Source organism: Neolamprologus brichardi, chromosome 7 (assembly GCF_056152115.1).
Source record: "Neolamprologus brichardi isolate AB-2024 chromosome 7, ASM5615211v1, whole genome shotgun sequence".
Lineage (NCBI taxonomy): Eukaryota > Metazoa > Chordata > Actinopteri > Cichliformes > Cichlidae > Neolamprologus > Neolamprologus brichardi.
Genome location: NC_142110.1, coordinates 64,837,513 through 64,853,398, shown reverse-complemented (window position 1 = coordinate 64,853,398; position 15,886 = coordinate 64,837,513). Strand labels below are relative to the sequence as shown.

At 41.5% G+C, this 15,886-nt stretch overlaps 2 protein-coding genes across 2 annotated transcripts; one reads left to right on the top strand and one right to left on the bottom strand.

Moving 5' to 3' along the window:
• Positions 1-434: 434 nt before the first annotated feature.
• Positions 435-4,477, bottom strand: LOC148102304 (uncharacterized). The gene has a single exon (XM_087844548.1). It carries the CDS (start codon positions 4,178-4,180, stop codon positions 1,469-1,471), a length of 2,712 nt encoding a protein of 903 aa, XP_087700674.1. The 5' UTR covers positions 4,181-4,477; the 3' UTR covers positions 435-1,468.
• A 2,476-nt stretch (positions 4,478-6,953) lies between these two features.
• Positions 6,954-9,394, top strand: LOC148102303 (uncharacterized). The gene is made up of 9 exons (XM_087842730.1): positions 6,954-7,114; positions 7,163-7,230; positions 7,308-7,475; positions 7,589-7,650; positions 7,798-7,845; positions 7,914-7,946; positions 8,025-8,178; positions 8,378-8,479; positions 9,315-9,394. Exons 1-9 carry the CDS (start codon positions 6,954-6,956, stop codon positions 9,392-9,394), a joined length of 876 nt encoding a protein of 291 aa, XP_087698856.1.
• The last annotated feature ends 6,492 nt before the right edge of the window (positions 9,395-15,886 follow it).

Sequence of the window (15,886 nt, the reverse complement as noted above, 5' to 3'; positions counted from 1 at the left end):
GTGACAGACATTAAGATACTGTTTAGCCATTTTGTTTACTGGGTAGTGCATAATGGCCGAGTTACCTGAGCGGAAATCCACTAAAGCCAAAAAAATAATATATATATTTTTAATTAATTACAAATACCTTATAGGAAAAGCTAAGAAACGGTTGCAGAAGCACAGAAACAAACTGCCGTGTACGTTATAGTGTGTAAATTCAAAAACTGTATAGAGAGAATGGCACAATGAAAACAGAATAAGATAAGATGAACTTTATTGAGTAGAATATAGGCAGTAAGAGTTTTGTAATTAACTTTTAATTACGTTTGCCAAAGACAATGACACTAAATTAACCCAGTTCTACCTGCTTCTCTTTTCTCTAACACAGTAGAGTCTGATCTACTAAAAATCCTCATACTTGACAACACAATAAAACACAAGAAAAATCAGAATATGTTTGAGATTAGGATTTTTATTTGATGGTAAATCTATTTTTTTATGTCAGGTTTTTTTACATTTCATTTTGTTTTACTGTGATGCTATAATAGATGATTTTAAAATTCAGTTAAATCTAAGATTATATAGCATCGCAGCAAAACAAGAGTCTCCTCAAGGTGCTTTATAATGTAAGGTGAAAACCCTACAGTATTAGCAGGAAAATACCCAACAATCAAAAGATCCCCTTTGAGCAAGCACTAGGCAACAGTGGGGAGGAAAAACTCCTTTTATAAGAAGAAACCTCCAGCAGAACCAGGCTCAAGAAGGGGCGGCCATCTGCTGCGACCGGTTGGGGGTGATGGAGAGACAATATAGGGAGACAAGATGAAATATACTTCTGTTGGCCAATTACATTGTTTTTGAATAAATTTTTGAATGCTTCGAGATCTTTAAAGAAGCATTGTAGTGTGTGTGTGTGTGTGTGTGTGTGTGTGTGTGTGTAGCTTACCTGCACATTTTTCCAAACACGAGGCTGCAAGAGAGACCATGCGTCGAAGGTTTTTTGTGGTTGTCATTTTTCCACTGACATAAACAGCAGGATCTGACCGTAAATCCGGGTTAAATCCACTCGGCAACGGTGGATAGGAAAAACTCCCTTTAAAGGAAGAAACCTATTGCAGAACCAGGCTCAGGGAGGGTCATCTGCCTTGACTAGTTGGGGTGGGGGGGAGGGAGAAAAGAAAAAGGATGAAGAAGGGAGGGGAGAAAGAAAAAATGGAGAATGATGGAGAGGTGGAAGGAGAGAAAGGGCAAGAGGGGAGGTATAGGGGTGAGGAGATGAGGAAAGTGGTGGAGGTAGACCAGGCTATGCTGCCTCATGATCCAGTGAGGAAGCAGGAGGGTCCCTCCTCCTGAAAAACCAGCGTTCCTTCTTCTTTTTCAGGCACTGTTCCTGGAGCTCTTTTTTTCTGTAGGATGAGGGTTTTCAGTTCTTCGGTTGTAACTGTAATTTCCTCCTCAAGTTTCTTGCATTTTTTCTCCAGTTCTTCTAATTGTGCTTGTTTTTCTTCTCCTGTATTTTTTCCAGTTGCTCTTTTTCCTGAAGAAGCTCTTGGTTTTCCTCCAGGGCTTCATCAAGCTGTACTTGCAGCTGTTGTTTCAAGTTGACAGCGTCTTGGAGTTTCCCATAGATCTCCAGATTAACAGCTTGTGCTTGTTGAAGCTGGCAGGACATTGTTCTTAACTCATGCCTGTTCTGCTTCTTTTCTGTCATCAGACTTGCAATGCGCTGCTTTGCTTGATTAAACATTATTCCCCAGCCCTCATTTATGTTATCCACGTCGGGCTGCTTCTGTTGGTTCACCAGCATTTCCTTGTGCCTTTCTTCCAAGTCTTTATTTCGGCCTTCCAGTTCTCTGTATTCAGTGTCCAGTTGTTTCTTCTCATGAAGCACTTGTGCATGTCTGTGCAGTGCTTCATTAATCTTTACTTGCAAGACTTCATTTTGTTTCTTCATGTTGTGAAGTTTGCATTCCATGTCTTTCTCCTTTATGTCCTGCTGTTTCTTCTCTTGACGAAGCTCTTGGTTTTCCTCCAGGGCTTCATCAAGCTGTACTTGCAGCTGCTGTTTCAAGTTGACAGTGTCTTGGAGATTCCCATAGATCTCCAGATTAACAGCTTGCGCTTGTTGAAGCTGGCAGGACATTGTTCTTAACTCATGCCTGTTCTGCTTCTTTTCTGTCATCAGGCTTGCAATGCGCTGCTTAGCTTGATTAAACATTATTCCCCAGCCCTCATTTATGTTATCCACGTTGGGCTGCTTCTGTTGGTTCATGAGAATTTCCTTGTGCCTTTCTTCCAAGTCTTTATTTCGGCCTTCCAGTTCTCTGTACTTAGTGTCCAGTTGTTTCTTCTCATGAAGCACTTGTGCATTTCTGTGCAGTGCTTCATTAATCTTTACTTGCAAGACATCATTTTGTTTCTTCATGTTGTGAAGTTTGCATTCCATGTCTTTGTCCTTTATGTCCTGCTGTTTCTTCTCTTGAAGAAGCTCTTGGTTTTCCTCCAGGGCTTCATCAAGCTGTACTTGCAGCTGCTGTTTCAAGTTGACAGCATCTTGGAGTTTCCCATAGATCTCCAGATTAACAGCTTGTGCTTGTTGAAGCTGGCAGGACATTGTTCTTAACTCATGCCTGTTCTGCTTCTTTTCTGTCATCAGACTTGCAATGCGCTGCTTTGCTTGATTAAACATTATTCCCCAGCCCTCATTTATGTTATCCACGTTGGGCTGCTTCTGTTGGTTCACCAGCATTTCCTTGTGCCTTTCTTCCAAGTCTTTATTTCGGCCTTCCAGTTCTCTGTACTTAGTGTCCAGTTGTTTCTTCTCATGAAGCACTTGTGCATTTCTGTGCAGTGCTTCATTAATCTTTACTTGCAAGACATCATTTTGTTTCTTCATGTTGTGAAGTTTGCATTCCATGTCTTTGTCCTTTATGTCCTGCTGTTTCTTCTGTTGAAGAAGCTCTTGGTTTTCCTCCAGGGCTTCATCAAGCTGTACTTGCAGCTGCTGTTTCAAGTTGACAGCGTGTTGGAGATTCCCATAGATTTCCAGATTAACAGTTTGTGCTTGTTGAAGCTGGCAGGACATTGTTCTTAACTCATGCTTGTTCTGCTTCTTTTCTGTCATCAGACTTGCAATGCGCTGCTTTGCTTGATTAAACATTATTCCCCAGCCCTCATTTATGTTATCCACATTGGGCTGCTTCTGTTGGTTCACCAGCATTTCCTTGTGCCTTTCTTCCAAGTCTTTATTTCGGCCTTCCAGTTCTCTGTACTTAGTGTCCAGTTGTTTCTTCTCATGAAGCACTTGTGCATTTCTGTGCAGTGCTTCATTAATCTTTACTTGCAAGACATCATTTTGTTTCTTCATGTTGTGAAGTTTGCATTCCATGTCTTTGTCCTTTATGTCCTGCTGTTTCTTCTCTTGAAGAAGCTCTTGGTTTTCCTCCAGGGCTTCATCAAGCTGTACTTGCAGCTGCTGTTTCAAGTTGACAGCATCTTGGAGTTTCCCATAGATCTCCAGATTAACAGCTTGTGCTTGTTGAAGCTGGCAGGACATTGTTCTTAACTCATGCCTGTTCTGCTTCTTTTCTGTCATCAGACTTGCAATGCGCTGCTTTGCTTGATTAAACATTATTCCCCAGCCCTCATTTATGTTATCCACGTTGGGCTGCTTCTGTTGGTTCATGAGAATTTCCTTGTGCCTTTCTTCCAAGTCTTTATTTCGGGCCTCCAGTTCTCTGTACTTAGTGTCCAGTTGTTTGTTCTCATGAACCATTTCTACATTTCTGTGCAGTGCTTCATTAATCTTTACTTGCAAGACTTGTTGGTTCTTGACAAACCCATTGTGCCTTTCTTCCAAGTCTTTATTTCGGCCCTCCAGTTCTCTGTATTTAGTGTCCAGTTGTTTCTTCTCATGAACCATTTCTACATTTCTATGCAGTGCTTCATTAAGCTTTACTTGCAAGACTTGTTGGTTCTTGACAAACCCATTGTGCCTTTCTTCCAGCTGTTTATTATGGGTCTCCATTTGTCTGCACTGCTCTTCAAGTTGAATCTTCTCTGCTTGGATTTGTTTAATCCTGTCCTCTAGATTTTGGTTTACCTGCCTACTTTCAGCTGATGGGGAATTTGGCTGTGCACTCTCGAGAGGACAGCCAGCGTAAGCTTGTTGTTTTTTGCTGTGTTTTCTTTCAGACATGTTGTAGTCTTGATAAAATGACTGTGTAAAACTGTTTCAAAATGTTTCTAAGGCGTATGTTTGAATGCTGCAAACACGAGTGCTGCGAATAAACTGACTGAATGTTTAGGATTGCACCCCTATTTAAGGCTTTCAGATCAAAGGCATAGAACCATCGTAGTATGATGTCATAGGAGTTAGGCTGTCACATGACATAATTGAATGAGGATTCTTTTTTTTTTAGGTGAATCAAGTTTTATTCTGTTATTTTTAGCTTTTAGCTTCTATTTTTCTCATTTTTAACATTTATATTTTTAAAATTATTCAACTTTATTCAACAAAAATTTCCCATGTATTTCAGTGGAAAGACCCTTCAAATTCTCATTCAACTTACTCCTCTTTAAACTCTTACCACTTCCACATACGTTGACATAGAGCCACCATTCAAACTTTAAAACGAAGCCAAAACATTCAACTATTCAACTTGCATTTATATTTTCAATATCTATTATACTTTTTCTTCAGTTCCAGTTTAAGTTTCATCCTTTTTTTTCAGCCGTTTCAGAGTTTATAATGGGTGTGTATGGGACGGAATGTTGGCGCTAGAGTGAGACAGCTCAACTGCCAGAGTGAGAGGAGGGGGGGAATTAATCTTAAAATCTTTTCTTAAAACTGCTGCTGTGTCCACAATGTTCGCTCTACAGCCATCATTTTACCCTCAAACCGTAGCCATCGCTGTCCTCTTTCATCCAATGGGTGTATTATTGTAATAGGTGTTATGGTTCTTTCATAAATGTCACCAATGCACAGCCTCCTCCCTCCAACTCTTCCATAGACTCCAATGTTAAAATGGCTCAGAAAGTTTGTTTGAAAATCAGAAGTACAGGCTGTCTTTACACTGTCACCATGTCCATATAATAAACTCCACAGGCATGAAAACTGAGAAATCAGTAGACTAGACATTGCTGGTGCTCACGGTGAAAGAATTTTGTCAATACGACTTGTACTTTTCATTTGGGAACGATTTGTTTTGGGCTGACTTTTCTGTTCATTTTAAGCAGCAGAAGTGAGGCGCATGTCTGTGTGCGTGCCATTAGGTGCAGTCACTATAGCAACCAGGCTCACACCTGCCTGCTTAACCAGCTCTCTCTCACTCTGCCAAGGTTAAACCTAAAAATGTCTGCTGCATCTAACCAGTTGTAGTAAGATTAACTTTTTCAATAGGTACAATAAGACAGATTTGACAGGGTTTTGCCACAGATTAATAGTTTGTCAGTAGTTAGTATATGCCAACTAAGTAGAGCATTGTGATTGGCACACAGGTTTTTCTGTTCTGGGCAGTTGGAGTCAGTTGATGACTTTAAAATCATCCTTTCTGACTGGATAATTAAAGCTCACAGCATCTACCTGTCTGTAGTTGATTTTCCCACATTTTAATTAACGTTTAACTAATCTAATCTCATTTAATGTCTCTGTTTATAGTCTGTATAGTTTATCTCCCCACTAACACACTTAAAGTAGTCTTAAAATGAAACCCACAAAACAGTTCAAGATGAAATACTTTTTATTTGCTCATGTAATGCCAGTTGCCGTGTTTTTCTGTATGTCACTCATTCGCTTATACTCGGGCAAAAAGTACCAATTTGTACACTAGTCTATTGTATTTTTCCCTCTATCTCTCTATGGTCGTGTCCAAATTCATGGGCTGCATCCTCCTGAGGCTGCATTTGTAGACCGATTACGTCACAGCGACGCGCCGAAGGCTGTCCAAATTGGTAGACTCCTCCGAATGCAGCCGACAAATGCGTCCCCCTTTTCGTCCCCCGAATTTGAAGGATGGGTCGGGTGTGTCCTTCGTGGCCTACCATATCCCAGAATTCACAGCCAAACTCCAGTTTCCAATAATGGCGGCCGCTACTAAGTTTTAAAATTACTCTTACTAATCTTTCTGGGTCACAAAATAAACTTTTAACATATTTTCAAGCGAGAAAGTAGCTGTGTAAACATCAAATATCTGCTCGGTTTATCAAGATATCGCATATTTGCAAAAGTGCTTCGACGTTTTCGGAGCATCTGCTACCCACCAGCTCGATAACAAGCTGGGAGCTCGAGGGTCACTGAAGCTGCTGAGAACGGCACAACTCCCGGCACATCATTTTCAGATCACCGCGGAGTTTCGCTACTCAGGTTAAACGTAATATATAAGTCACTTAGACAACCTAAAAATGATATTGTTGGGCTTTTTTCAGTGTTTTATTTGTTCGTGAGTAAATCAGTTTGGCCGAGATTAAAGTTATTAGATTAGATAAAATAAAACTTTATTAATCCCCCGGGTGGGTTCCTCTGGGATTTTCACACAGCTGAATAAACGTCAAACAGAAAACTGATTAAACAGAAGTGTGAGACAGTCGAGAATTTACGCCAGTGTCCTGTTATATTTTAGATAGCAAGGAGCAGACGGCCGAGTTTATTAAACTCCACCGAGACAGCGGTGACGCTAATCAGAAGGCTAGACCGTCCAATTTCCCCAGCCGTTTACTTCCGGCCTACCCGACCTTCTGAGGACCCGGCCCACGTAGGCTGCGAAGGCCTGCGTTCTTCGTACCTCGCTTACTACATCCAAGATCAAATCATCGCGCCAACTTTGAGCTCGCTATTCCGGTTCTCCGAACACACCTGTTGTTGACGATTAGTACAGCTGGATGAAGTAATGTGATATCACTGGGTGGCTTAAAAGGGGCTACGCATCGATAGTAGAAACATTGATCGGCAACCCTTTGATTGGTCAGCGAAAATGTTGAAGGAGCGCGCTCAGTATTTTTCAGCAGCAGAGCAAGAACTCTTGATTGAGGGATTTCAGGAGTTTCAGAGTTTCATTAAAACGCAAGGGAACACTGCAAAGGCTGCAAAAGCAAGGAGAGAGGGCTGGCAGAAAGTTGCTGACAAATTAAACTCGTAAGTAATTTATTATATTATATTACATTATATCCTCTTTTACATTAGAGCCACAACAGGACCCACTAGAACATGGGAACAAGTAAAAGTGAAATATAAGAATATTCTACAGAATGGTAATATTTATCACTTATATTGCTTTTAGTCTCTTGAAAAGAGACCCTGAAATAATCTGTTTGTTTGTTTATAACAGCAACCAAGAAAAGGGCAGAGCAAAAAAAGACAGGTGGTGGTCCTGCATCCCCTCGTCACACCCCGGCAGAGGAGCTGGCCCTAGGGTTGACTGCCACCAGACCGATTGTTGAGGGCATCCCTGGGGGCCAGCAGCCGGGGTTCAGTAGCAGCAGCACCTTCATAACTGGTAAATGAGCTCATAATTCTATTTGTACAATGTAAAATATTTGGTTGTTGCCTTAATTAAAATGCTTTTTGTACTTTGACATTTATTGACATTGTGGGTTTTTTTGTGTGTAGTTTTACATAACACTCCATCACTTTTACCTGTTCCCATGCAAGGGGTGACTGAAGCATGCACAGTAAGTTGGGAGATATATATATATATATATATATATATGTGTATATATATATATATATATATATATATAATCTTTTTTTTTATTATTATTTAGACCAATAGGCTGTACCACATCCCTTTGTAACACCATTTTGTTTCCATTGCACAGGACAGTGAAGCAACCCTGTCAGATGACTTTGGTTTGGAGGAAGTCCCTGTAAGTGCATGCATAATTTGGCCTGAATTTGTATCTACTTGTGTACTTCTATGTGTTTCTGACTGCAGTATGATTTGCAGGCAGAGAGGCCTGATACAGAGGTGGGCAGTCTTGTAATTAATTTTACTTCCTATATGACATGTATTAACCGTTAAATGTTGTCTCTACAATTGAAACAGGGTGACATTCGTTTGCTCTATAAGAGAAGTCTCCAGCAAAAAATGGAGTATACTGAGCTAAAGAAACAAAAGCTTCTAGGTGAAATCGAACTTCAAGCTCTAATGAGGCAAAAAGTTCAACTAGAAATCGAGTTGCTTCAAAAGGAACTTCAGAGTAAGTAAAAATACACTTTCATACAGAGCACTATTGATGACCTTGCGTGATACAGTATATATGATTTTTTTCCTGGCAAATGATGACTGGCTTTTTTTTGATGAGACAGAAAAAGATGCTCAAATAAATTTCAATGAAAAATATCTTTTGTCATGTTTTTAATATTCGAAATTGTGTTGCACAATTCTGTCCCGTGCAGCTCTGCCACTAGGTTGGTCCAAGTGCACTGGCTGGAGGTCATCATCAGGCTGCACCTCCACCACAGGAGTCCTCTCCTTTCTGATGGTGGCAATGTTGTGCAGTACGGCACATGCAACAATAATGTCACATGCCCTGTCAGGTGCAACCCTCAGACTTTTCAGACACTGAAATCTTCCCTTTATTTGCCCAAAGGTCATTTCAATGCGTGCCCTTGTCCTGGCTAGAGCTGCATTGTAGCGGGTTTGTGGCCCAGGGTTGGGGTCAGGGAACGGTGTCATGAAGTACTGCCTGCATGCATAACCCCTGTCTCCAAGGAGAATCCCATCGTAGGCCCCTGTGTAATGGAGAAATGCTGTTATGTTAGGCCCAAAATAAGTATGAAATATCAAAATAAGTCTCTTTTTCTTACCACGCTCAAATAATGTGCATAACCCTGACTCTCTGAAAATTCTTGAGTCATGCACTGATCCGGGCCATTTAGCTTCCACATTTGTGATATGGCGCATAGAGTCACACACCATCTAAGAGATTTCATTATATGTGAACACACTCCTTTTCTTTATATTTACCATCTAAAATATTAGTATTACTCACCTGCACATTTATAATGTGAACCCCCTTTCGATTGACAAAATCCCCTTCATTGGGGCCTGGGGGGGCCTTGATCGCAATGTGTGTGCAGTCTATGGTACCAATCACATTAGGGAAGCCTGCGGACAATCGAGCTATAGTTACAGACATAGGTCATGATTGCATCACATTCATTATCGAATTTAATGTACCTGCAATAGAAAAAAAGCCCTGTTTGACAACCTGTGGTCTTAAGTGGCTTGGAAAAACCACAAACACACCCAGGAAATGCTTGAGTGCCAGGTATACTTTGCGAATGGAACGGCAGACAGCACTTTTGCCAATGTTCTCTGCGTCTCCAACAGCGTACAGAAACGTGCCACTCGCAAAGAAACGCAAGGCAATGCACACAGTTTGTGCAGTTGTTAATGCCCGACTACGGTGAGTGGAACTCTTAACATAGGGATCCAACAAGTTGGTTAAGTAAATAATACCCTCACCGGAAAATTGATCTCTCTCTATGAGCACACTGTCGCGCTGAGCTAAAGGATCCTGTCTATCCCGCAATATACGCTGAATTCTGAAAACTCTCCTTATCAATCTTGCACCTTCCGCAATGGGATGCTCGCGTACAAACGGACAGGACATGGCTGCGACAGACTTCCCAAATCCACCTTCGCTTTTATAGCCATGGTCTCTCATCTTGATTACACGAAGTAATTTACTATTACTACTCTAAAATATGAATTACATCTGAAATAATCAAATACATGAAATAGAATGATTAATAGTACATTTCCCTTTTTTTAAGGAAATGACCTGTATGTATCTGTATGAAATCAATAAAAGAATCAAATACTGCATTATCTTTAGTTACATTGATAATATTTATTTATGGAAAAACAGTGGAAAAATATCGCTGTTGCTTTCGTATAAATGAAGCGGACATACCTGAGTGGCCGCAATCTAATCTACGAAGCCCCGCAGGGGACATGGGAGAAAAAAAAATTAAGACGGACTTTTGCGAGATCTCGCAAAACTAACTCGGGATCTCGCAAAACTTTTGCGAGATCTCGCAAAACAAACTCGGGATCTCGCAAAACTTTTGCGAGATCTCGCAAAACAAACTCGGGATCTCGCAAAACAAACTCGGGATCTCGCAAAACTTTTGCGAGATCTCGCAAAACTTTTGCGAGATCTCGCAAAAGTTTTAGCCGCATTCTTCCCATTAGCTCGAAGCTAACGGGAGGTCTTGACCTCCCGTTAGCTTCGAGCTAATGGGAGGTCGAGACCTACTACAGCCGGAAGGAACACCGCTTTCCCGGCACATCGTGCCTCGACCGCCCGGTTGGCTTCGAGCCAGCGTCCGAAGAATGCGGCTAAAACGTTTGCGAGATCTCGCAAAAGTTTTGCGAGATCCCGAGTTTGTTTTGCGAGATCTCGCAAAACTTTTGCGAGATCTCGCAAAAGTCCGTCTTAATTTTTTTTTTCTCCCATGTCCCCTGCGGGGCTCCGTACTAATCCTGTTTACATAAAGTAAGCCTGCTCCCAAGCAGGTTTACGCTTACGGATCTGTTGCTATGACAGCAAGTCCCGGATGAGCTTCGGAGAACCGAACGATCCAAGATCACGCGAAATCGTCAACAATCAAATCCAGCTAACTTACTTAGCGAGGTACGAAGAACGGACCCCTGTTCTGTAATTTCATAATTTTCCTCAATATTCCTTAATCATCACTTTCTGCGCAACTTTCCTTTATTCAGGCTGCAGAAGAATCACAGACATTTGCTTATGTCTGATGTGCATCAGTTCACGTTACACAAATCATTTTCTGCAGACAAAATGTTAAAAATGCATTTGTGTATTGATACTCACTTTTCCACACAAAAACATGTATTATGGATGTTTTATGTTTACATGTTGCATATTTGTCTGAATGCTTGCTGCACCATATTTCAAGCTGCATTGGAGGCACAGTTATAACTGATCCCACCTCATAGTTTTAAGCAACTACAAGTACTGTAGTTAAAGTTAGAGAAAGACTGTGGCTTTGATTAAATGTAAACACATTCATCATTGTTCATGCTGACCTTTAACCAGGGAACTGCAATAGAAGATTTCAAATGCTGAGATTGTGACCCGCTCAGTGTGATTCTTCTTGTTAAAAATGTCATGTGTCCTTTGTTTTGAATTTCTCTTTCTCTCCTCCAAGTCTATTATTGTGCAGAGTTTTGGAATATTTTTCTTTTTTGTATGTTAATTTAAACATATCCAAATTCAAAAGTGAAGGCCCCACAGCCACGTGATCTGAGGTTTCCTAAGACATTTCAAGGCTGCACCAGAACGCCACAAAACTTGGTTGGGATGTCCCCAGAGCAGAGACTCTTGTTACTGTGTATTTACTTCAGCTGTGGGGTATCGTCATTGGAAGAAAGCAATGTTTAAAGTCAGTGGGTTCTGTGAAAACTCCTCCACTTGGGCTAGTGCCCACTCCAGGTCAGGGTCGAGTTCCTGCCCCAAGTAGAGGAGTTTAAGTATCTCGGGGTCTTGTTCACGAGTGATGGGAGAAGGGAGCAGGAGATAGACAGACGGATTGGTGCAGCGGCTGCAGTGATGCGGACCCTGTACCGGCCTGTTGTGGTGAAGAGAGAGCTGAATGTAAAAGCGAAGCTGTCAATTTACCGGTCAATCCACGCCCCTACCCTCACCTATGGTCACGAGCTGTGGGTAGGGACCAAAATACATTGCAAATACAAGCAGCGGAAATGAGCTTCCTCCGAAGGGTGGCTGGCCTCTCCCTTAGAGATAGGATAGGGTGAGAGGTTCGGCCATTCGGGAGGGGCTCAGAGTAGAGCCACTGCTGCTAGAGTAGAGCCAGTTGAGGTGGTTCGGGCATCTGACAAGGGAGATGTTTTCCAGGCTTGTCCCACGGGGAGGAGGCCCCGGGGCAGACCCGGAACAGGCTGGAGAGATGATATCTCTTGGCTGGTCTGGGAACGCCTTGGTGTTCCCCCGGATAAGCTGGAGGAGGTGGCTGGGGAGAGGGAGGTCTGGGCTTCTCTGCTTGGGCTGCTGCCCCCACGACCCGGCCCCGGATAAGAGAAAGAAAATGGATGGAAATGGATGGGTTCTGTAAAACTCAGATGACTGTAATGTATGACAATGTATCGCCAGAAACAGGTGCTTAAAAACTAGACATACATTAAGACAAAAACAGAAATTCTAATATTCTCTGCTACTAAAAACATACCAAGAGTATGACGGAGCATCTGTGAAGAGTGGGTCATATTCTGGTGTACCAGGATGGATAAAGGACAGTTCCCAATGCAGGAAATGTATTTTCTTTACTAGAACGATTATACACATTCATACCTGCATCTTTCATCCACAGGACTGACAGTGCAGCAGGAAGTGTTTCATGGGGCACCAAGAGAACTGCAGTGCTTTTGTAATATGTACGGATCTTCTTGACATATAGTGTGCTGCAATATCATGGACAGATTGCTGGTTATTTTGTGCGTACTAAAAGAGATCTCATCAGAGACCAATGCACAGAGAGCTGTTGAAGCAGATGGGGACTCTGGTTCAGATGGATGTGATATTTTGTTGGAAGCCTTACACTCTTAGGGAATCTAACGTGTTATCAGAAATGCTTCAGTCCAAAACTGTTGACCTGTCTAAGGCTATAAATCTAGTTGAATCGCATAAGGAGACAGTGGTTCATTACTCTACTGAATCCTTCTTTGATGACCTGTCGACTGATATTGTGGGAAAAAGAAAGCAAGAAAACTTAATGATTCTCTTGTTACTTCTTGCCTTGGACCGCATGTAGACCCACACAGCAAACAAATGTTCAGAATCAAAATATTCTACCCAGTTATAGATTGTATGATGGAAGAAATTGAAAAACGCTTTCCTATCCTGAGCTGTAATATTAAGGTGTTCAAGCTTGCTGCATTTTTTTTAAAGACGGGTGAAAGAAAGAGGACTCCCTTACTACCATTTATATGATAATTTGTATAGCAGTTTAGGGGCACACTTTTCACTTTATTAAAAGCACCTTATGTTGCACTTTACGCATAGATTTGCACACAAGTTTAATTATTTATTGAATATTTATTGTGCATTTTAAAATTAGTTGGTAGCCTTTGTTCCAGGTCCTGCACAGCTGCTCCTCCTCAAGAAATGTGGTGGTTGTCTGTGAAAAGGAAAGGTTGTGATTGAGAGCAAATAAGGTTTACCAGTAAGGAGAACTAACGCAAATGTGTGGCTGTATCCCAATTCAGGGTCTGCAGCCTTAAAGGCCGCATTTTAAGGCCGATTACGTCACAGCGACGTGACGAAGGCTGTCCCAATTCGAAGGCTGCTCGAAATGCGGCCCTCAAATGTGTCCTTCATTTCCCTGAATTTTAAGGACGTGGCGGTGTAGACTTCGTGGCCCAACATATCCCAGAATGCATAGCGCGGCGGTGGGTGTGGATAATTTTGCCGAAAAAAAACGGCGGATGAGGGGCGCCTGAAGAGTAAACTTAAAGTAAGTACTGAATATTATGTCACTTATTTATGTGCAAATGTTTAATAACGAAGAACATTAAAACATTCCTGTTGGCCACATGTCGGCAAAGTTATGTGACATTAGTGACGTTTGTACTAACTTGGTTTTAAAGCCTTTACTTTAAAATATACGCCGTTCAATAGCTGAGCTTAATCTTACAGAGAATGATCAAAGCTCATGTAGAAACAAACAAACAAATGAACAAAAGATTTTCTCCTTCATTTCTGTCAAACAAAGCTGTATGAAACGTTTCCAGCTGTTAGTATCATGGTTGCTAGGCAACCTGGGCAGCGCAACGGAGGCTAGACCGCCCCATTTCACAAGCCTCGCACTTCCGGCCTTTGAGTACGCGGCCCTTGAGGACCGTTAAGGCTGCGTACTTTAAGGCTGCAGACCCTGAATTGGGATACAGCCTGTGTGTGACAAGTCTAGAAATAAAGGTGGTGCAAAGAAGTGACCGAGACGTGATTACCAGTGTTGGGGAGTAACGGAATACATGTACCGCGGTTACGTATTTAAAATACAAAATATGAGTAACTGTATTCCGTTACAGTTACCGTTTAAAAAGGTGGTATTTAGAATACAGTTACTTTGTTGAAATAAATGGATTACATGGCGGTACTTCCCTGTTTCATATTGTGGCGGGTCAGGACTGTTTGGGTTTTGTTTGACAGCTACGTCCTGTTGTTCCAGGCGGCAGCGTTATGGTTGCCATGGTTACAGGTTGACGGTCTCTCTCTGCGTGTTTCCTGGCTGAGAGAGGCCTTTTTGTTGTTGTTGTGCTAAGCTAATAGGCAGAATGCTACAGGTATAGCTCTAAAGAATGTAGCATCATGGGCAGTGTAGTCCGTGCTGCAGGGAGAATGGACTGCCATACCCGTTATGTGTCTGTGAGCGAGGGAGGGAGAAAAAGGAAAAGTACGAGCTGTCATCGAGCAAAAACGGGAGCTGGAAGCATGTAAATATAATAATAACCACTGCAGCCAAGAAGAGTGCCTGACGAGCCCAGTTGTAAGTAAGCTATTAAGACTCGACTGTACACCGTGTTCGTGTTTTCCTCCAAAAACAATAAGTTCTGTTGGAGCAGCCTTTCATCGCCTCTCTCTGTCTCTGCTAGCAAAGTTGACCCAGACAACAAAGTAAAGCTAGTTTTCGGCTACGAGCCGACACAGAACCCACCGTATTAGCCAGAGGTCCCTTTACTACGGTTCGGAGCCGCGGACCTTCAGTAACAGTAATAAATCACAGCAATAGTACATTCATGTAGTTGTAAACAGCATGATAATATATTAAGTAATCCAAAGTATTCAGAATACATTACTCTCATTGAGTAACGTAACGGAATACGTTACAGAATACATTTTGGGGCATGTATTCTGTATTCTGTAATGGAATACATTTTAAAAGTAACCTTCCCAACACTGGTGATTACTCACCTTTCTTTCCTGTATCTTCTTCAGGGTTTAGGGGCAAACGTTTCTGGGACTTCAGACACCATTAATTGGTTCTGGGAGAGGCCATGAGTTAATAGAGTGTGGAGAATCGTTTGTCTTGGGGGTTTTGGTGTTTTTATAATAATGGATATGGTGTCAGAAGTGTAAAATATTTATTAATATGAAAATATAAAATGTATGTATATATTTATTCATTGAAATGTATGTATTGTATAACGTGGTGGAGGGGTGGGATTTTAGAACTCACCTGTTAGTGGAATAATGGTTTAGCCTGACAGCTGAGAGTATTTAAGGATGCCAGCTTCAATTAGTCAGGGTGATGGTTGTTGCTTTGTGAAGAGAGAAGGCTTGAAAAATCACTCATTGTCATGTCCTGAGCTATATGGTGAATAAATGCCTCTTGTTCCACTATACTTGTCATGGTTTGCCTCACTGTTAAAAAGAAGCACGATCTGATATCCTCGTGTCGGTGTTGTTCCCGCATCATCATAATAAATGTTGTTCCAGGTTCAGTCGCTCAGTTTTGTGAAATGAAACTTTAATGCAGAATGAAGCAAAAACAATGCAGCGTTTAAATGGCATAGTGAAAGCAAATGATTCAATACATGTTTTTTATATATTGTTGCATTATAAACTTTCCTCATTAGATGAAGCTCTTTGAGATATTGTCACATCAAGCTGGGTCAACATAACACAACTCAGTCGTTCACAAGTGTTTGTACAGACTAAATGGCATTTTGGTGGATTTTATACACCTGCGGCAATAAAACAGAAAAGACCTGAATTCAAAGATTCAGATGTGCTCCAATAGCTTTGTTCATTAACTAAATACTGAAATTTATTTGCCAGAGGTTTGACATAATCCACTAATTATTAGGCTGATATTGTGATAATGCAAAAAATAAAAAGTTTCTGAAGCAACTTCATG